The 21,425-nt window shown below is 43.3% G+C and overlaps 2 protein-coding genes across 2 annotated transcripts; one reads left to right on the plus strand and one right to left on the minus strand.

Annotated features, from left to right (window-relative positions):
- Positions 1 to 963: 963 nt before the first annotated feature.
- LOC119365079 (eukaryotic translation initiation factor 4G-like) lies at positions 964 to 9,324 on the plus strand. The gene is made up of 10 exons (XM_037630678.1): positions 964 to 1,107; positions 1,475 to 1,658; positions 1,738 to 1,865; positions 2,438 to 2,554; positions 2,670 to 2,734; positions 2,816 to 2,872; positions 3,301 to 3,531; positions 3,619 to 7,709; positions 8,469 to 8,663; positions 8,774 to 9,324. Exons 2-10 carry the CDS (start codon positions 1,498 to 1,500, stop codon positions 9,072 to 9,074), a joined length of 5,346 nt encoding a protein of 1,781 aa, XP_037486575.1. The 5' UTR covers positions 964 to 1,107; positions 1,475 to 1,497; the 3' UTR covers positions 9,075 to 9,324.
- Positions 9,325 to 9,669: 345 nt separating this feature from the next.
- LOC119365080 (casein kinase II subunit beta-1-like) lies at positions 9,670 to 15,273 on the minus strand. The gene is made up of 5 exons (XM_037630679.1): positions 14,850 to 15,273; positions 12,079 to 12,297; positions 11,001 to 11,110; positions 10,732 to 10,897; positions 9,670 to 10,276 (listed from the first exon to the last, which is right to left on the minus strand). The coding sequence occupies exons 1-5, from the start codon at positions 15,055 to 15,057 to the stop codon at positions 10,146 to 10,148; spliced, it is 834 nt and encodes a 277-aa protein (XP_037486576.1). The 5' UTR covers positions 15,058 to 15,273; the 3' UTR covers positions 9,670 to 10,145.
- Positions 15,274 to 21,425: the final 6,152 nt, after the last annotated feature.

Genomic DNA, 21,425 nt, shown 5'->3' on the forward strand with positions numbered 1-21,425 from the left:
GATTATATGCACGAATGCATCACCTCATCCATATAAAAAAACTACAAGATCAATGCGCTATCCATCGACAAGATCGGGGTTGTCATGCCATGCTCCTGGCCGTGGTGGAGCTGTGGTGGTCGCTGCCCTTAGACTAAATCTGCATGAGTGTGAGCTGCATCTGCTTCTCCCGGTCGCCGTCCTCACACAAGTTGTGGTCCTCATCCGCAAGGTCCATGGTGTCCAAGTGACTGGAGGCGCTAGCAACGGCGAGGCACTGAGCAGCTGGCGGCGGCGACTAGCGATAGCCGATGGACGAGGAGGCGAGGAGATGAAATGAGACGAGGAGATGAGGAGGATATCTATCTAAATATGGGCTATGATCACACGTATTCATTATTCACCATCACCTAATCACGTTAATCTAGGAGAGAAGGAGAGATTTATGGGATTCGTTCTGCCATTACATGTTTCCTTTCCATGTTTACCGGGTCACCCATGTTTACCATGTAGCTACTGCCAACGTGGGCTACTCATGTAGTCAATGGCTATGGGATTAGACTCATTTTGTGGGAAATTAAATTAGATAAATGAATAATAAGGGCCCACTTAACATATTTTATGTGGGTCTATGGGTACACGGGTATGGGTTATGACATTCCATACCCGTACCCACTGTACCCGATGGGTTTAATATTTTTTCTATTTATATACCCATGGGTAATCATTTATTCCATACCTTTACCCTAATAGGGTTTTTACCCGCCGGGTATGCGGGTAACGAGTACCCATTGCCATCCCTACCCAGTACCCACCAGATCCGATATACCAGCAGCAGTAGCATGGTTCTCCCAGCAGATGGCAATCGAGTGGACAGTGTTTAAGGGCTTAAACCCCAGCCGCTAATCCCGTTGCTAATCCTGGCGCAAGGCGGTTAAGCACACCGCCCAGGATCAACACGCGTCCCCTCCGCAGTCCCTCGCACTCTTCCCTCCAAATTTCCGGTCTTCACGCCTTCCTCCCCAACTGCCCGCCCCCCTTCCGCCTCCACTTCCCCTCTCCTCCCCATTGCTTCCGATCCCGTAACCCTAAACCCATCCCCTACAACGCGCCGCTCCTCCGTCTCATGTGCGATAAGTTCTTTGCCTTTTATTTTTTGCGCTCCAACGAATGCATCCTTTGATTGTGCATTAATACCATAACCCTAAATCAATCTGTGTCAGAATCAATCTGAATCTTTTCTGTTTCTGTGCGGGGATTTTCGCTGCATTTGTTGATACCCTGTTTGATTGTGCGTCGTGTCTTTGATCGTGCCGTCGTACAGTCTCCGCAGATTGCTTTACTCTTTATCCCCAAATCTGTCCGAATTGTTGGGTTTTTTTCATTGCGCGCGAATTTCCTTATCAATGCGGTTCACTCTTGGCCGAACCCTAGCTACTGATTCTGATCAGAACTAATTCTGACGAAACCTAACTTTTTTTTTTGGCGGATGCAGTGATCGACTCGGAGAGAGGATATATGTACAGGAACCAGTTTAGGCCGGATCGCTTCAACGACAACACAAACGCTGCCCGAAGGACCGGCCGTGGCTGCATTGGTGGCACGCACCATTGGGTGGTGTCCGGTGGCCGCGGCAGCGCGGCTCCGGGCACGCGGCTACGTTCACCGCCCAACCGGAGGTGAGGGACTGAGGCTTGTCAAGTGTTAATTAGGGCGTTGTTGCATGAGTATGACATGACATGTGGATTGCATTTGCAGCGGAAGGCCTGGGACCGTGCAGCAGTACCGTCCGAGGTCTCCAGCAAGCGTGGTGCCCCAAGGGAATGCAACTAACTACACTCCCGTTGTGAGTGCTGCTGATGAGCACGCGGAACCAGTGAATCCAGGTGTGATACACTCAAAGTTCAGTTTTGTGGCCATCTCTTTTTATGTATATGTATATAGATATATGCATGAATGTCGTGCACAAAAGAGGGTTAGGCATTGAAACATGTGTTGTAATTTTGTTTTGCTGAGGAAAGTATTGAATTGTTTTTTTTTATATCCCTAGACCCTTGAGCATGAAATTTGTGCTAATTAATGGCCATTATAGGATTGACTGATGATAAAGTGGAGACTGAGATCATGAGACTGTTTTGTGGGCGTGCATGTGTGTGTTACTGTTAAGTCCAATTCTGTGGCTATCTCTTTCCTTGTGTATATGTAAATGCACAGAACATGCACAAGAGAGTGGATTGTTGGAACATGTAAAGAATTGCTGCTGAAATTATCGAGTTATTTTGCGTGTGTGGCTCTAGACCTTAAGCATTAAATTTGTACTTTATGATCTGGTCTGGCAAATATTGATGACAGTGAACTGAGATCATTAGACCGTTTTTTTTATGATATGATGAACTGGGGTTTGGGAGTGTTGCTAACACTTATTTTCTTACTGATGATTTCGATTTAGCATCTTTAGGGTCATTGGAGAGTCAGAAATCTTCCAATGCGCCTGATCAAAGTGACGTTGTGAACTTAGAGTCTGCTGAAGGAGCCAGAGCAGAGGATTCTTCGGTGCTAACAATACACTCAGAAGGTTAAATTTGTTCTATTTCTTTTGGAGAATAACATCAAGGAAGTTCTCTAGATTTGTGTAACTTTATTGTAACTTCTATTGAGATGGTATATCTTCTTGGGTATATTGACCACAGGGTATTCATCAAGTGCATTTACTCTTCAGTTTGGAACTTTAAGCCCAGGAGTCATCACCAAACAAGTATGCCATATCTTGGATTGTAACATGTTGCTATTATTTACATTCCAAAGCTCTGCAGTGGTTAACACTTTCCCTTTGCAGTGTATTCCCTGCTCAACCTCGGCTCCTCCAGACCTGAATGAGAAGAAACATGAAAAGGTCCTCTGATTTATCATCTATCATCCTACCGGATGTATTTAGCTGCAATATTCTTTTTGTTGCAATGAACTATGTTCCAGCTAACACTATCAAAACATTACTTGCATTATATGTATATATATTTTTCCTTAGTTGAATGCCAGGCTCTCTAATTAAGCAAACCAGGATGCTAAAAACTTTACAATAATGGGTGCTTGAATTGTATGCTTCTTATCGCACATGTCAAATTGAATACAATTCTTCTGTTCATCATACTGTAGCCATACACTTGTGCTGCTGTTGTAAATCACCATTCTTTTGCGAGGCCATCAAATGGTGTGCCTGCATCTTTGGATCATCCTGCTTCTCTAATTTGGGTTTGAAGTGTTATGTATAAGCATATATCTGCCTTCCTACTTGCATATAGCACTTACCTTCGTATTTGGCAGTGTCAGGCACACCGTGGACTATTATCTGACGAGCCTAATGTCGTGTCCATGCCATCTGCCGGAGAGCAGCAAAAGCAAGAAACAAAAGATAACTTGATTATCTGTAGTCAAACTGATTCGATCGACACGTATGATAGTGTGCCTGCTATGGTTTCATCTAATTCCTGTGTACTAGCTGATCCTGAATTGCCTCATACACCAGGGCTGTATTATGTTGCTCCAGCCGAAAAAGTTAGTCTCTCTGCCAAGTGTCAACTTGCTTTCAGTTGCTTTCACAATTATATTGGAACATAACAAGACCTTGTGCTTGGTCTACAGGTTTCTACGGATTCATGCAAGGTGTTCCCTCGAAATCCGTCTTTCCCAACGCATCAGCAGTGGCAAAAACAAGACACAAGGAAAGACGCTAGCCAATCTGATACTATGCACAAATATCCTGCTTCGAATCCCAAGATGACCGTGCAGATTCCACCCCCGTATACTCCCAGCATGGCACCACCATCGTTTATGCTTCCAGTAAATGGAAGGCCGCTGCCTGCGGCTTTTCAGCAGAAACAACCTCAAGTGCCTGTTGAATTCAGGGGCCAGGGTGTGCCGATGGGTAATGTGCCTCATGTACCACCATTTTTTGTTCATGGCGCTCAGGCTCGCGCATTGCAACCGCCAGCCTTCGTTCACCAAGGACAGGGTCTGGGATGTGCACCTCCAGCTTGTCCTCACCTTCCTCAACTGGGCAACATGAGGATTACGCAAGAGTTACCGCAGCAGCAAGCAAGAAGTTGTGATGAACAAAAGAGACCTGTCAGGATTACCCACCCAGACACACACGAAGAACTCATGCTGGATAGACGTGGTCATTCCTATATAGATGCTGCTTCTGGAGCGATGCCTCTGCATCATATGAACCAGCTAGCTCAGCCTGTCACGTCATTTCCGCCCCTTCATGAGGTGTATTACCGGCCGAACATGTACAATACAGGACATATCTATCTTCCTACCACCAATGCTGTGCCTGCTTCAAACAGGCAAATGTGCCCCAGAATGCAGACCCCAAGGCATAGCTTAGACCCCAATATTAACAACCAGGCAGTTACTTCTATCAGTCCTCCTATGCAAAACCCATGGCTTGGTGCTAGTTCTAGGCTACCCACCAATTTACGTTCTGCTTCAGAAGTCTCCAGTTCGAAAGGCTTGCTGCCATCTGACGTATCTTTTCCATGTCAAGGTGCACTAAAGCCACCCACTATCTTCCTTGCTGAAAATAATGAGTTATCATCTCAGACAAGCACACCTACCTGCGCAGCAGAAACTCCCACGTTGTTACGGTATTCTGTTGAATCTGCTTTGTCAAGTCAGCAGAGAGTCCACAAGCTTGGGCTGGAAATTTCTCCTCAGCCTGAAAAGTTGGTTTCAGAAGCAAATCTCAAACTTCCAGATGCAACATCTGGTCTAAGTTGCAGTACTAGTCCTCAGTCAGTTTTAACCCAGCAAGCACAGACTGGTTCAGCTTTAGTAGATCGTGTTACATCAATTGCCGGACCTCAAAATATCTCGGCCTACAAATTAACCTCGGTGTGTGTAGCAAGTGGTACCTCTTCTGTTGAAGCAAAATTGGAATCATCAGCAGTACCATCAGCAACTTCATCATCTGGTGCAAAGGGCCAGCTATATCATATTGTGCCACAATCTGAAATATTTCTGGATACTGAGAGTAAGAATTCCAAATACGATGGCAATAGCATTTTAGGGAAGCCACCGCTGATGTATACACAGGAAACTCTGCCACCAAAGTCTCCAACAACTAGTATATCTACTGAAAGTCTTAAGGCCAGAGTTAATCATGTTCCTTTGCCAGAAACTTCTGAAGCAAATTGTTCAGCTCCTTTGCAAATGCAAGATATGATGAGAGAAGAACACACGGTAAATGCTGAGGTGACATGCTCCAAGTCTAAGGCAGAACAAGTTGACATGACCATGCATATGCCAGGTGCTTCTTCTGGATCGGGCAATGGTACTGATGTTAGTAAATTGGTGAATGTTCCTACATGTGCTGAATCGGGCGATTTGCATCTCTCATTACACATTGGCAATGTTTCACCATCAGATAAAAACAATGGATCTTCATCAGATGTTCAAATTGGATCATGTTCTCTGAATGATAGTATACAAGACAATGAGAATATTCCCATGACTATGGCTATTGCATCCAATTCAAGTAGCGCTCACAAAGAGATTGAACGTGGAAGTATTGATTCAGTGGTGTCGAATCAATGCTCTGTTGCTGCTGCTTCAATGGTGAAAACAAAGAAACCTGTCTTGGAAGCAGCCAAACCCAAAACTATGCATGGAAGAAGAAAAAAGAGAAAGGAAATACTCCCCAAGTCTTTTGATAGTGCAGAAGAGGTTGTTCAGAGTTCTTCGACAGTTGATAAGGAGATTTGTGCACTAGATGCTGAAATGGGCAGTTCGGCAGGTAGTAATGATAACCAGAACAAAAATGATATTTTTGATTGGGAAGGTGATATGGAAATCTCTAGAGATAATTATGGTTATGGCCAGAAAAGATACTCTAGAGATTTTCTGTTAACATTTGCTCAGAGCTGCGTTAATCTGCCTGAAGGTTTTAAGATTGGGTCTGATATTCATGATGCAATAATAAACGTTGGTAGTGAACATAATCCAAACCGGGAAAGGACAAAAGATCGAGTTTCAACTATTTCTCAAGCTAACCGTCATATGGGCAGCAACAAGCTTAATGACAATAACTGGAGAAAATTGCATCCTCCTTTTTCTGGACGCGATCCACTTTCTGGGCGTGGATCTTCAAGAAATGGCTCACAAAACCAGTTGCCCAACCAGTATAATGGTGAGATCCTCTCCAGAGCTATGAAAGAAGTAGCATGTCAGCGCAGCATGTCACGTGGTTCTGTTGATCAGAGGTGGCAACATAGAACTAATCAGGCTATGTCATCTCCATCTCAGGTATCTATGCCAGTTATGCACAAAGCTGAGAAAAAATATGAAATTGGTAAGGTATCTGATGAGGAAGAGGTAAAGCAAAGGCAGTTGAAAGCAATTCTCAATAAGTTGACCCCACAAAATTTTGAAAAACTTTTCGAGCAGGTCAAAGCTTTGAATATTGATAACATTATTACACTTAGCGGTGTCATTTCTCAGATATTTGACAAGGCCTTGATGGAACCCACTTTCTGTGAGATGTATGCTAGTTTTTGTTTTTCATTAGCTGGTGAACTGCCAAATTTTGTGAAGGATGATGAGAAAATCACCTTTAAGAGACTTCTTTTAAATAAATGCCAAGAAGAATTTGAAAGAGGGGAGCGAGAGCAAGCTGAAGCTGAGAAGGCTGAAGAAGAGGGTGGAATGAAACAATCTGAAAATGAGAGGGAAGAGAAACGACTCCGAGCACGGAGGCGCATGCTAGGGAACATCCGTTTAATTGGGGAACTTTACAAAAAAAAGATGTTGACTGAGAGAATAATGCATGAATGCATAAAAAAGCTACTGGGTGAGTACCAACACCCAGATGAGGAAGATCTAGAGGCATTATGCAAATTGATGAGCACGATAGGGGAGATGATTGACCATATCAGGGCAAAGGTGCATATGGATTTTTATTTTGACATTATACATAAGCTATCTGCAAATTCGAAGTTATCATCCCGTATAAGATTTATGCTGGAAGATGTGATTGATCTTAGAAACAACAAGTGGAGGCAGAGAAGGAAAGTTGAAGGGCCAAAGAAGATTGAGGAGGTTCGAAGGGATGCTGTGAAACAGAAAATGAGCCAATCAACTAGGGTAGGTTCTTCCCCTAACTATAACTCATCTGCTAGCTCCATTAGCTCATCAGCAAGACCAGGGCCTCCACCAGATTATGGTGTTCGAGGATCTTCTGCTTCTCATGGATCCTCTCAGGTTCGTGTATATGGATCCCAGAATGTTAATCTGGATACAAGATACCAGACTTCAAACAGAGCCATGTCAGTCCCACTTCATCAAAGGCGATCTGATAAATCCATTCGACTTAGTCCTCAAGGTGACTTGGGAAGAGAAATGTCAATTTGTGGGAAGCCACCAGCTTCAAATGACATTTTGCCAGAGGTTCCTTTGAATAGTCATCATGGTCAAACATTAAAAAGCTCGAGACAAAGTTCATTTACGGGATCAACAAGTAACCAAACAAATTATCAAGCCACTGCCGGTGCTCCTAAAATTCAGTCCTGGGGAACTGCAGATCATGCTTTGCCTATACTAGTGACCACTGCCAGCCCTGTCGGGCAAATGCATACACCCTCCACTGCCATGAATGATATTTGTTATGAAGCAATAATATTACCGGAAGAGATTCTTCAAGAAAAAGCAATATTAACTATAAAAGAGTTCTACAGGCAAGTTTCGGCTTCCATTTATATTTTTAATTAACTCGTGCTTGTCTTATATCCTTTAGAATGCCTGGTTTTATTGTTTATCTTGTTGCAAAAACGGTGCTGACAGCTACCTGTCTATTCTTAGTACCCAAGTTTTGACACTTCAGCTTTTATTTCCCACGTGCTTGTCAAATTGGTTAATCAGCTAAATATTTCTTAATCCCTGATATTGATTGTAAATGTACTACGGCAGTAAGCATGAAATCCTTGTGGGCATTAATTATTTTACATGGTATGCAACAATGTTACAGACACAATTTTCACTTGAACTTTTGACATACTCTAATAAGACCTTCGGTTACTCCTTCAGTTGGGTAAGCATTTCATCTGCTTTTAGAATTTATCGTCAGAGAATGTGGTTTATTTTGTTTGCTCATCTGTGTTTTTTCGTTACTTTTTTTTAGCAAAGTAGTCACAAGTCACAACAATATCCTGTAAATTGAAAACACATAAAATGAGCATTTGGGAAGAATTACATGTTCTACTTTAGTAATAAATCAGGAAAAGACCCCAAATTCAAGCCAAGAGGACTTAAACTTGGGTGGTGGGATCATATACTTCAACTTTTAATGTCCAATGATCTGAATGCTACAGCTTATTAAGAATGCTTACATGTTTTTTCTAAAATTTTGTTACATGGATATATTTTCCTCGATCTACATTTGGTACCTTCGGTTGCGAAAAATGTCTTACACTAGCATAACTTTTGGTGTTCTTCAGTGCCAAGGACGAGAAGGAGGTGGGCCTGTGCATGAAGGAACTGAACGCCCCCAGCTTTTACCCTTCACTTGTATCGCTCTGGATCAACGACTCGTTTGAAAGGAAAGACCTTGAGAGGGAGCTCCTGGCCAAACTTTTGGTGAACTTGTGCAAGTCCCAGGAGAGCTTGCTGAGCCAGACAGTGCTACTCCAGGGGTATGTATGATCATCTGCTCACTAACCTGGCTTCCCTTCTGTGTCCATTGGTGTTGATGTCTCGGCTGTCGAAGCTGCTAACTAATATAAGTGCCTGCTTCTTGTGTCAGGTTCCAGAATGTTCTTTCAACCTTGGAAGATGCGGTGACCGATGCTCCGAAGGCGACTGAGTTCCTGGGCCGGATATTCGCCAAGGTCATACTGGAGGACGTGTTGTCGCTGACGGAGATCGGGGTGCTGCTGCAGGACGGTGGGGAGGAGCCGGCGTCGGACCAAAGGCTTGCATCCGAGGTTCTAGGGAGCATGCTGGAGTCGATAAGGGTGGAGAGGGGCGACTCCGCCGTGGACGAGATCCGTGCCAGGTCCAACCCACACCCGGAGAACCTCAGGCAGCCTGGCCTGTGCGCCTGACCAGAACAGCCAAGCAGGCAGAAAATGGGTAGTAGTAGATCCGTAGCGTCTTCTTCCGCTAGTTTGCTGGATCTAACCTTAGGTGATGAAGCATTTTGTTTGTTGGTTCTCACTTAGCTTTTTTGTTTGGACGTACTATAGACGCACTTCCGTTAATATTGCTCCTGGCCTTGTGTTTATCTCGCCAAGGGCTTATTCGGTTAACGAGACTTCAAATCTTAGAAATAGGAAAATTAAAGGATTGAAATGTCATGACCACTCTAATCCTTGGGGATTTTCCATGAGGGTCTCGCCAAGAATTTTATAAGTCAGGCCAATATGGACACAATACTCAGGAATCATCCAAAAATCATTGAAACCAAATTATCCCTGCCTGCTTTATCGTGTGCTGATCTAACAACGGCACTTGGAAACAACCTTATGCAGAAGCGTGGGAAAAGAAAGATGCTTTCAAGACCCAAAGTGGTCAGACTCTTCGCAAAAGGGAGCTATGTTCATCGGATTGCCCTTTTTATTTACTGGCAATGTACTTATAGCAATTGGGGCTCTGAGCAAAACCAACAATAATATTTCACAGATTATCACAGCCATGACAGCACATAAAGGCAACTTTTTCTGTGGGTAAACTTTCCATGCAGACTCGGTTACAGGTGAAGAATAAGAATAGCTGGATCGAATGTTTCATTCAGATTACCATTACCATCACATTTTGGCAAAGGAACCTAATGTAAAACAAAATGAAAAATACACAGCAGAGACATAACGCTGTTACGAACTGCCTTTTTTTAACAACTGCCAAACTCAAATATAATGAGTATATAAAGAACAGGATAGGAACCTACTACACTAAACAAACCACAAGCATCAAATCAGAACGTCAGGCGAGAGCGAAACCGCAGGACAAGGGAGATCAGACAGGGGTCAGGTCGGTTTCGTGAAGCCACAGGTAACCAACTGAACCAAGTACTAAACTGCCCCACGCACACAGATGAGCAGCTTGGTAGTGCTGTGTGGTGCGACGAATCAGACAACTCTGCGGTGAACCTTTTGCACCTTCAGTCTTCGAACTTGTTATGGCTTATGAAGTTTGAAGCCAAAAACCTTGGGGACGTACTGCTGTGACGGTTTCTGGGGCTTCAAATGTGGGTACGTCATCAGAAACAAGTGAGGAAACGTTGTCCCAAAGTAAGCTCCGTCAATGTCTACATAAGAGTCAAGAAGTGAACAGAGCTAGGCAACCCTAATTTTTCCAAAGGAGAAATATAACTCCTCGAACATGTGAAAATTTAAAAAGAAGCAGTTTTCTTGTCTATCACCTGAAAAATCATTCTCCAAACCAGTCTAAATGTGACAGTGTTTTTACTATCTTCTGGTTGGGGTTAGTTCCAATAAAAGCAAAAACATATCAAGATAACTACAGATGTGAGAGAGAATGATAAATATTATTTTGGCTCATGATATGACTAATTATGCAGGGTGTCAATTCAGTGTAATTGATAAGTTCAAAACATTCTAACTGAACGTATTGCTGCAAGCAAAAGCTACAAGATGACTGTAAAGTATGCTGACACTTTAACAGTTTATCTACCAACAGGAGATCAGCATGTAGGCATTCGAGTTCAAAGGCACATGCTTATATTGTAAGTAAAAAGGATACTGCTTTGATATTTGGATCTCGGATAGTAGAGATCTTCACACTTTGGGCAGTAAATTTTCACATTACTAGAACGAGGAATGTCCGACTGGCCAACTGGAAGGCATGGCTGGCCGCTGCAGTGCACTCTTGGACATCTGCCAAAGTCATAATTCTTGTATTTATCCAACTGCACAAAAATAAGATGAGCAAATAGCCGATTAATTACCGACTAAAGCTTAACCGTCAGAAGACAACTTATTAGTAATGGAGGGAGAGATCAAAAGCTTCACCATTGCAGCCAACCCTTTACTTGTAAGAATATATCGAACATGAATCAATCCATAAAGCATCTCAGCAGCTGATTCAATAAGTTCATTCTGCTCTTCTGTGAACATATCACCTGTGCATTACAAAAATCAGTAAATCATATTTGTAAGAGCACTGTACTAGAAAGTAAGCAACATTAAGCAAAAACAGTTGGTAGAAGAAAGCAAGAGAATGCATGATAGCCCCCTTTATAAAGGTGGGAGACGGAAGACCTCCCTAACAATATGAAACCTATCTGGATCAAATCCCCAAGTAAATAGCAATTTATCACTATTTTCCTTACAGTATGATCCTTATTCATATACGGATGGATATCCTTGCTCGGTTGCCCTGTGCGATGCATGCACATGATAGGAATTATAACTACAATGAAGAAGTGGTGGCAAATTTAATGTATTGACCATAACTTGCTTGGTTTGGTTGCAGGCCAATAGTGAGGAAACAAATTTACTAATGCACCATGTAGTTTTTTCAAGAACTCTTCTGGGGGTGCAACGATGAACGCCAACAAGGTCATGACTCCACCTCCCCGGTTTGATTTTCGCTTCTAATTAAGGCATGTCTCCTTTGGGAAAAAATCTACTTTTTCTATGCATATAATATCACTTCTAGATATGGCCATATGCGTTACAGATTCAGGTGTTCTCCATCTGGTGAAATGCATCTTTGCTTAAGACACAATCAAGTCAAACAGCCTTGCTCCTCAGCCAAGCCAAGAAAAACAGCTGATCAATCAACTTCTGCTTGCATGCACTCATCCTAGCAGCCTTCTTGGGTCAAGCTTTGTCAAAGCAGGCACAACACACCCAAAAAGCTCAGCTCCAACTGTTGACTGGTGAAACTAGCTAGGGCCAGGGCATAGTAAACAGGGAAGTTGTAAACTTGCAATTTACTGTTTAGTAACCAATTGAACAGAGTTTTAACATATTACAGCTATCTATCTAGGCTATAGACAGCATACAGGTATCATGATTGTTTAATCTTTTCATAACACTTTTCTCTCCAAATTGAAATATCAAACGGAGAAAACAAGTGAGGTACCATGTGAAGACTCGACATCCAATATCAGATCAAGAGCATATTCATAATATGGAACTTGACCGCTTAGCCCACAGAGATTGAAATCGTCTTGTATGTAATCGTCATCAACTTCACAGAAAAACTCATTGCCTCGCAAGCTACAGAACCATGAAATCCACGATGTATCTTCTCCATCAGAACCACTGAGATCTGATTCTTCACTGTCAGTATCTGATTCTCCTGTAAGGCGATCAGCAAACAAAGATTACTACTGAAACAGGAAACACCAAGAACAACCCCCAAGAACATTTATTGCAGCAAACTAAGTCAAAACATGTAGAAAAACATGGTGGCAGAGAATAACATTAAGCAAATATTAGAAAAACAGATTTTCGTTCCACTGGGTAACAAATATAGATCATATAATTCCAGTACTGGCCAAGGCCAAACTCCATAAATACCACGGATGCAGTGCAGGTTTTGCAACCTCATCTCTAGCTTCATCTACAGTAGGTACCCACAGCTATCAGTGTAAGTGCCCCTATCTCAGTCAGTTAGTGCTACCTCTGCATTGTATCTGCAGGTTATAAAATCTAAACTTTGGCACAGACTTCAGTCGCAAGAGACATCATGAACGATGAGGGCGGCTCTACAGGAGAATAGGGAAGTGATTAAGACTACAAATTACCATATCCATAGCTAATTGTGGCGGTCTTTATCCATAACGTGGTTACAGAAACATAACAAAGTTATTCTATAAGAGCAACAGATACGTATTATGATGTCAGAATTTCTAGTAGTCAGCCTGTTCAATTGATATGAGTCAGGCAAAGAAGGTAAGTGATTTGAAACGCTGCAGGATGTATGGGCATTCCCTTTTTATCTTTTCGTCGTACCAATCTGATCCACATGAGGTACAGTCATTTTCCTCTTTGGATGACCAACAATAGCTTACAAGCAAACATATGGTGCCCCCCTAACCACGAAAACAGTCTTCTAAAAGGTGCTATGATAAGATACCAAGCAAACATATGGTGTTCATTGACTTGGAGAAGGCCTATGATAAGATACCGCAGAATATCATGTGGTGAGACTTGGAGAAACACAAAGTCCCAGCAAAGTACATTACCCTCATCAAGGACATGTACGATAATGTTGTGACAAGTGTTCAAACAAGTGATGGCGACACTGATGACTTCCCAATTAAAATACGGCTACACCAGGGGTCAGCTTTAAGTCCTTATCTTTTTGCTTTGGTGATGGACGAGGTCACAAGGGATATACAAGGAGATATTCCATAGTGCATGCTCTTTGCGGATGATGTGGTGCTAGTCGATGATAGTCGGATGGGGGACAATAGGAAGTTAGAGCTATGGAGACAAACCTTGGAATCGAAAGGTTTTAGACTTATAGTAGAACTAAAACCGGGTACATGAGATGCGGTTTCAGTACTATTAGGCATGAGAAGGAGGAGGTTAGCCTTGATGGGCAGGTGGTGCCTCAGAAGGACACCTTTCAATATTTGGGGTCAATGCTACAGAAGGATGGGGATATTGATGAAGATGTGAACCATCGAATTCAAGGCCGGATGGATGAAGTGGCACCAAAATTTTGGCATTCTCTGTGACGAGAGTGCCACAAAAGCTAAAAGTCAAGTTCTATAGGACGGCGGTTCGGCCCGCAATGTTGTATGGCGCTGAGTGTTGGCCGACTAAAAGGCGACATGTTCAACAGTTAGGTGTGGCGGAGATGTGAATGCTGAGATGGATGTGTGGCCACACGAGGAAGGATCGAGTCCGAAATGATGATATACGAGATAGAATTGGGGTAGCACCAATTGAAGAGAAGCTTGTCCATCATCATCTGAGATGGTTTGGGCAAATTCAGCGCAGGTCTCCAGAAGCTCCGGTGCATAGTGGACGGCGTAATATCAAGAAGCTCCAGAAGCTCCGCGTGCTGATAATGTCAGGTCGGGGTAGACCGAACTTGACATGGGAGGAGTCCGTAAAGATAGATCTGAAAGACTGGAGTATCGCCAAAGAACTAGCCATGGACAGGGGTGCGTAGAAGCTTGCTATCAATGTGCCAGAACCATGAGTTGGTCGCGAGATCTTATGGGTTTCACCTCTAGCCTACCCCAACTTGTTTGGGATTAAAGGTGTTGTTGTTGCTGCTGCTGCTGCTGCTAGTGCCTTTTAATGGTTATATCAGATTAATAATAGCTATATTTATTAATGAATCATGATACTGATCTCAACATTAGAACATTTTCATGTCGGCACCACATCCCATGATCACCATGAATTGCAACATCCATGATCACCACAATTGCAACATCCCATGCTTATCTGCTTTGAGGGAACCATAACTAGAAATCTACATCAATCAATAATAGTTGCACCTTCGAGCTACCTAGTAGGCAAGCATAATGATAAGTGCGTAAAAACATATGGAAAAGAAAATTTTGGCATTCCTGCTATGAAAGCACAACGATAAGATAGTATGAATGATTTCACAAGAGTGACCTGACAGTTGGACGCACAATTATACCCTTGTTCGTGCACAAATACTGAACACATAAATTCTCCCTTCTACAGGCTAACCCCCACACTCCTGAAACTACAAAGCGCAATCAGTTACCACGGAAGGGCACGATCTCCCCATTAGGGTGTCATCCAGATGGAGAACACAACTGATCTATGAACGTATCGCACCAACAAAGCCATAGACCCGTAGTACAATAGCAAAATAAGCAGACAACATAAGATAACATGCTGCGGGACAGAGCTCACCATCGGATAACTTGCCCTTGGACATGGCGGTGGATCCGCCGCCGGAGCGGGGCACCTCCGGCTGCTTCCCGGCGGCGATCCGGTCCCTCTCGCGGCCGCCGGAGAACCCCCAGGACGTCGACGGGGAGGACCTGTCCATCGCCTCTCCTATCCGCTTCCTTTCGCCAGCGCCCCCAGCCGCCGCCGAGACGCCTCGGTCCCTCTGCATCTCCTCGCACCCTCGCCCTCCTACTCGTGCCTCGTCCCCCGATCGTGAGGCGGGCTAGGAGCCGGGGTCGCGGTGCCGGGAGGAGGAGGTGGGGAGATCAGGCGTGCGCTCCGGCGCTCCCGTGGAGGCCTCGGGCGGAGGACGCGAACGGTAGGCGAGAGGTGGGGAGGAAGAGTACGGGGGCTGTTTTGTAATTCCGACAAACTTTGGGGAGGACGGTATAGCGCATGCCATGATGTGCTTATGGATGGCACCCGCAGGGTATGGGTACGGGTGGAGCTACCCCATACCCTTACCCGTCCATCCTGAACTTACCCATCACCCATACCCATACCCGTCAAGGGTACAATTTTTTCCCATACCCGCCACCCGACAGGGTATATGGGTACCTGCAGGTAAAAATACCCGCGTTTACAACACATCAGTTGAATAGAAAATAGTTATAAAAAGCAACATATAATCAGAAATTATTCATAGCAACACATTTTAAATAACAATGTACAACAACATATTGAAACAAAAACACATTCTCATAAACAAAAATACTTTCCTATAAAGTGACACATAAAAATGTTAAACAACAACACATAATCATAAATAACAACACATATGCATACACTTTAAGTTCACAAAATCATGATAAATCATAGAGATAATTTGACTACATATTAGAGTTTTTACATGGCGTGATTAGGAGGGGAAAATTAATACATTAGGATATCAACGGAAACCCACTTGTCAGCATTTTAGATGGGTACATGGGTACACGGGCATGGGTTATACGATCCCATACCCGTACCCTCTCTACCCGATGGGTATAATATTTTCCTATTTAAGTACCCATGGGTAATTTTTTGTCTCATACCCTTATCCTAATAGGGTTTTTACCCGCAGGGTACGCGGTTAATGGGTACCCGTTGCCATCCCTAGATGTGCTCATTGTGCTGGGCCTTTGTATTGCAGTGCTGGAGGCTTGGAACTTGCCGTCCTGGAAGGCTAGAAAGAATTGGCCTTGGCAGCACTACCCCTCAATTCTGATTGCGTATGTGAAATTCATCAGTTTTTTTTTCTCTTTTTCAGTTTTCAGTTTCAGGTTGGGAGCAGAGGCGCAAAGCCACTCACACACGCACACGTTTGGTTTGATATACATTTTATTCTTATTTTTTATTAGCGTGTTTTACAGCGTCGGAAAATTTTCAGCTAACATGTGCAATTTGGGGCTGAGTCGAACAATGAGCACTTAAATGATGGGTCCAACTAATGCATGGGCACACATTCAATTTTGATACGCGTGCACCACCCCATCCATTCATGAAATGTATGGTTATCCACCCCCTCGCATTAGGGTTTACTACTCCTGCCGCACCTCTGTGATGTCGAGAACCTCTATCTCCCCCCCCTCCCTCCTTCTCTTTGTCGTCAACTCCACTCAAGCCGATCAAGGTGTTGGGTAACGTAGCAATAATTCAAAATTTTCTTACGTATCACCAAGATCAATCTAGGAGATTCTAATAACAAGAGAGAGAGAGGATGTGCACCTTCATACCTTTGAAGATCGCTAAGCGGAAGCGTTACTAGAACGCGGATGATGGAGTCGTACTCGCGACGATTCAAATCGCGGAAGATCTGATCTAACGCCGAACGAACGGCGCATCTGCGTTCAACACACGTACAACCCGAGGACGTCTCCTCCTTCTTGATCCAGCAAGGGGAGAGGAGAAGTTGAGGGAGAGCTCTGGCAGCACGACGGCGTCGTGGTGGAGCTTGCAGTTCTCCGACAGGGCTTCGCCAAGCACTACGGAGGAGGAGGTGGTGTTGGTGTTGGGGAACGTAGTAATTTCAAAAAAATTCCTACGCACACGCAAGATCATGGTGATGGCATAGCAACGAGAGGGGAGAGTATTGTCCACGTACCCTCGTAGACCGTAAGCGGAAGCGTTATGACAACGCGGTTGATGTAGTCGTACGTCTTCACGATCCGACCGATCCAAGTACTGAACGCACGGCACCTCCGAGTTCAGCACACGTTCAGCTCGATGACGATCCCCGGACTCCGATCCAGCAAAGTGTCGGGGATGAGTTTCGTCAGCACGACGGCGTGGTGATGATGATGCTCTACCGGCGCAGGGCTTCGCCTAAACTCCGCGACGATATGACCGAGGTGGAATATGGTGGAGGGGGGCACCGAACACGGCTAAGGAACGATCCATAGATCAACTTGTGTTGTTGTGCCTAGAGGTGCCCCCCTGCCCCCGTATATAAAGGAGGGAGGGGGGAGGTGCGGCCAGCCAGGAGGGGCGCGCCAGGAGGAGTCCTCCTCCCACCGGGAGTAGGACTCCCCCCTTCCTTGTTGGAGTAGGAGAGAAGGAAAGAGGGGGAGAGGAGGAAGGAAAAGGGGGCTGCACCCCTTGTCCAATTCGGACCAGAAGGGGGCTGCACACCTCCTTCCTTTCAGCCTCTCTCCTCTATTCCCGTATGGCCCAATAAGGCCCATATACTCCCCGGCGAATTCCCGTAACTCTCCGGTACTCTGAAAAATACTCGAATCACTCGGAACCTTTCCGAACTCCGAATATAGTCGTCCAATATATCGATCTTTACGTCTCGACCATTTCGAGACTCCATGTCATGTCCCCGATCTCATCCGGGACTCCGAACTCCTTCGGTACATCAAAACTCATAAACTCATAATATAACTGTCATCGAAACCTTAAGCGTGCGGACCCTACGGGTTCGAGAACTATGTAGACATGACCTAGAACTATTCTTGGTCAATAACCAATAGCGGAACCTGGATGCCCATATTGGCTCCTACATATTCTACGAAGATCTTTATCGGTCAAACCGCATAACAACATACGTTGTTCCCTTTGTCATCGGTATGTTACTTGCCCGAGATTCGATCGTCAGTATCCAATACCTAGTTCAATCTCGTTACCGGCAAGTCTCTTTACTCGTTATGTAATGCATCATTCTGTAACTAACTCATTAGCTACATTGCTTGCAAGGCTTATAGTGATGTGCATTACCGAGAGGGCCCAGAGATACCTCTCCGACAATCGGAGTGACAAAACCTAATCTCGAAATATGCCAACCCAACATGTACCTTTGGAGACACCTGTAGTACTCCTTTATAATCACCCAGTTACGTTGTGACGTTTGGTAGCACCCAAAGTGTTCCTCCGGTAAACGGGAGTTGCATAATCTCATAGTTACAGGAGCATGTATAAGTCATGAAGAAAGCAATAGCAACATACTAAACGATCAAGTGCTAAGCTAACGGAATGGGTCAAGTCAATCACATCATTCTTCTAATGACGTGATCCTATTAATCAAATGACAACACATGTCTATGGTTAGGAAACATAACCATCTTTGATTAATGAGCTAGTCAAGTAGAGGCATACTAGTGACACTATGTTTGTCTATGTATTCACACATGTATTATGTTTTCGGTTAATACAATTCTAGCATGAATAATAAACATTTATCATGAAATAAGGAAATAAATAATAACTTTATTATTGCCTCTAGGGCATATTTCCTTCAGTCTCCCACTTGCACTAGAGTCAATAATCTAGTTCACATCGCCATGTGATTTAACATCAATATTTATATATGTATATGATTAACACCCATAGTTCACATCGTCATGTGACCAACACCCAAAGGGTTTACTAGAGTCAATAATCTAGTTCACATCGCTTATGTGATTAACACCCAAAGAGTACTAAGGTGTGATCATGTTTTGATCGTGAGAGAAGCTTAGTCAACAGGTTTGTCACATTCAGAGCCGTATGTATTTTGCAAATATTCTATGTCCACAATGCTCTGCACGGAGCTACTCTAGCTAATTGCTCCGACTTTCAATATGTATCCAGATTGAGACTTAGAGTCATCTGGATTGGTGTAAAAGCTTGCATCGTTGTAACTTTTACGACGGGCTCTTTTATTACCTCCATAACTGAGAAACATGTCTTTAGTCTTCACTAAGGATATTCTTGACCGCTGTCCAGTGATCTACTATTAGATCAAAATTATATTCCTTTGCCAAACACAGAGCAAGGTATACAATAGGTCTGTTTCACAGCATAGCATACTTTATAGAACCTATGACTGAGGCATAGGGAATGACTTTTCATTCTCTTTCTATTTTCTGCGAAGGTCGGGTCTTGAGTCTTACTCAACTTCACACCTTGTAACACAGGCAAGAACTCCTTCTTTGACTGTTCCATTTTAAACTATTTCAAAAATTTATCAAGGTATGTACTCATTGAAAAATCTTATCAAGTGTCTTGATCTATCTATATAGATCTTGATGCTCAATGTGTAAGCAGCTTCACCGAGATCTTTCATTGAAAAACTTTTATTCAAGTATCCCTTTATGCTATCCAGAAATTCTATATCATTTCCAATTAATAATATGTCATCTACATATAATATTAGAAATGCTACAGAGCTCCCACTCACTTTCTTGTAAATACAGCTTTCTCCAAAAGTCTGTATAAAACCATATGCTTTGATCACACTATCAAAGCGTTTATTCCAACTCCGAGATGCTTGCACCAGTCCATAAATGGATCGCTGGAGCTTGCACACTTTGTTAGCACCTTTTGGATCAACAAAACCTTCTGGCTGCATCATATACAACTCTTCTTCCAGAAATCCATTCAAGAATGCAGTTTTGACATCCATTTGCCAGATTTTATAATCATGAAATGCAGCAATAGCTAACATGATTCGGACAGACTTAAGCATCGCTACGGGTGAGAAAGTCTCATCGTAGTCAACCCCTTGAACTTGTCGAAAACCTTTCGCAACAAGTCGAGCTTTATAGACAGTTACATTACCATCAGCGTCAGTCTTCTTCTTAAAGATCCATTTATTCTCAATGGCTTGCCGATCATCGGGCAAGTCAACCAAAGTCCATACTTTGTTCTCATACATGGATCCCATCTCAGATTTCATGGCCTCTAGCCATTTTGCGGAATCTGGGCTCATCATCGCTTCCTCATAGTTCGTAGGTTCATCATGGTCAAGTAACATGACTTCCAGAATAGGATTACCGTACCACTCTGGTGCGGATCTTACTCTGGTAGACCTACGGGGTTTAGTAGAAACTTGATCTGAAGTTTCATGATCAATATCATTAGCTTCCTCACTAATTGGTGTAGTTGTCACAGGAACCGGTTCTTGTGATGAACTACTTTCCAACAAGGGAGTAGATACAGTTATCTCATCAAGTTCTACTTTCCTCCCACTCACTTCTTTCGAGAGAAACTCCTTCTCTAGAAAGGATCTGATTTTAGCAATAAAAATCTTGCCCTCAGATCTGTGATAGAAGGTGTACCCAATGGTCTCTTTTGGGTATCCTATGAAGACACATTTCTCCGATTTAGGTTCGAGCTTATCAGGTTGAAAACCTTTTTCATATAAGCATCGCAACTCCAAACATTAAGAAACGACAGCTTAGGTTTACTGCTAAACCATAGTTCATACGGTGTCGTCTCAACGGATTTAGATGGTGCCCTATTAAACGTGAATGCAGCTGTCTCTAATGCATAACCCCAAAATGATAGTGGTAAATCAGTAAGAGACATCATCGGTCGCACCATATCCAATAAAGTGCGGTTACAACGTTCGGACACACCATAATGTAGTAGTGTTCCAGGTGGCGTGAGCTGTGAAACTATTCCACATTGTTTTAATTGAAGACCAAACTCGTAACTCAAATATTTGTCTCCGCGATCAAATCGCAGAAACTTTATTTTCTTGTTACGATGATTTTTCCACTTCACTCTGAAACTCTTTGAACCTTTCAACTATTTCAGACTTATGTTTCATCAAGTAGATATACCCATATCTGCTCAAATCATCTTGTGAAGGTCAGAAAATAATGATACTTGCCACGAGCATCAACACTCATTGGATTGCATACATCGGTATGTATTATTTCCAATAAGTCAGTAGCTTGTTCCATTGTTCCGGAGAACGGAGTTTTAGTCATCTTGCCCAAAAGGCACGGTTCGCAAGCATCAAATGATTCATAACCAAGTGATTCCGAAAATCCATCTTTATGGAGTTTCTTCATGCGCTTTACACCGATATGACCCAAACGGCAGTGCCACAAATAAGTTGCACTATCATTATTAACTTTGCGTCTTTTGGCATCAATATTATGAATATGTGTATTACTATGATCAAGATCCAACAAACTATTTTCATTGGGTGTATAACCATCGAAGGTCTTATTCATGTAAACAGAATAACAATTATTCTTTAACTTCAAATGAATAACCGTATCGCAATAAACATGATCAAATCATATTCATGCTCAACACAAGCGCCAAATAACATTTATTTAGGTT

Source organism: Triticum dicoccoides, chromosome 2B, assembly GCF_002162155.2.
Source record: "Triticum dicoccoides isolate Atlit2015 ecotype Zavitan chromosome 2B, WEW_v2.0, whole genome shotgun sequence".
Lineage (NCBI taxonomy): Eukaryota > Viridiplantae > Streptophyta > Magnoliopsida > Poales > Poaceae > Triticum > Triticum dicoccoides.

Excerpts from the sequence above, each read along its gene's own strand:
- LOC119365079 (XM_037630678.1), top strand. The coding sequence starts at position 1,498 with ATGTACAGGAACCAGTTTAGGCCGGATCGCTTCAACGACAACACAAAC. Across the intron at positions 1,866-2,437 it reads CGCGGAACCAGTGAATCCAG|GGTCATTGGAGAGTCAGAAA; the intron begins GTGTGATACACT and ends TAGCATCTTTAG. Across the intron at positions 8,664-8,773 it reads CAGACAGTGCTACTCCAGGG|GTTCCAGAATGTTCTTTCAA; the intron begins GTATGTATGATC and ends TTCTTGTGTCAG.
- LOC119365080 (XM_037630679.1), bottom strand. The coding sequence starts at position 15,057 with ATGCAGAGGGACCGAGGCGTCTCGGCGGCGGCTGGGGGCGCTGGCGAA. Across the intron at positions 11,111-12,078 it reads GGATGTCGAGTCTTCACATG|GTGATATGTTCACAGAAGAG; the intron begins GTACCTCACTTG and ends TGTAATGCACAG. Across the intron at positions 10,277-10,731 it reads GAGATCCAAATATCAAAGCA|ACATTGACGGAGCTTACTTT; the intron begins GTATCCTTTTTA and ends ACTCTTATGTAG.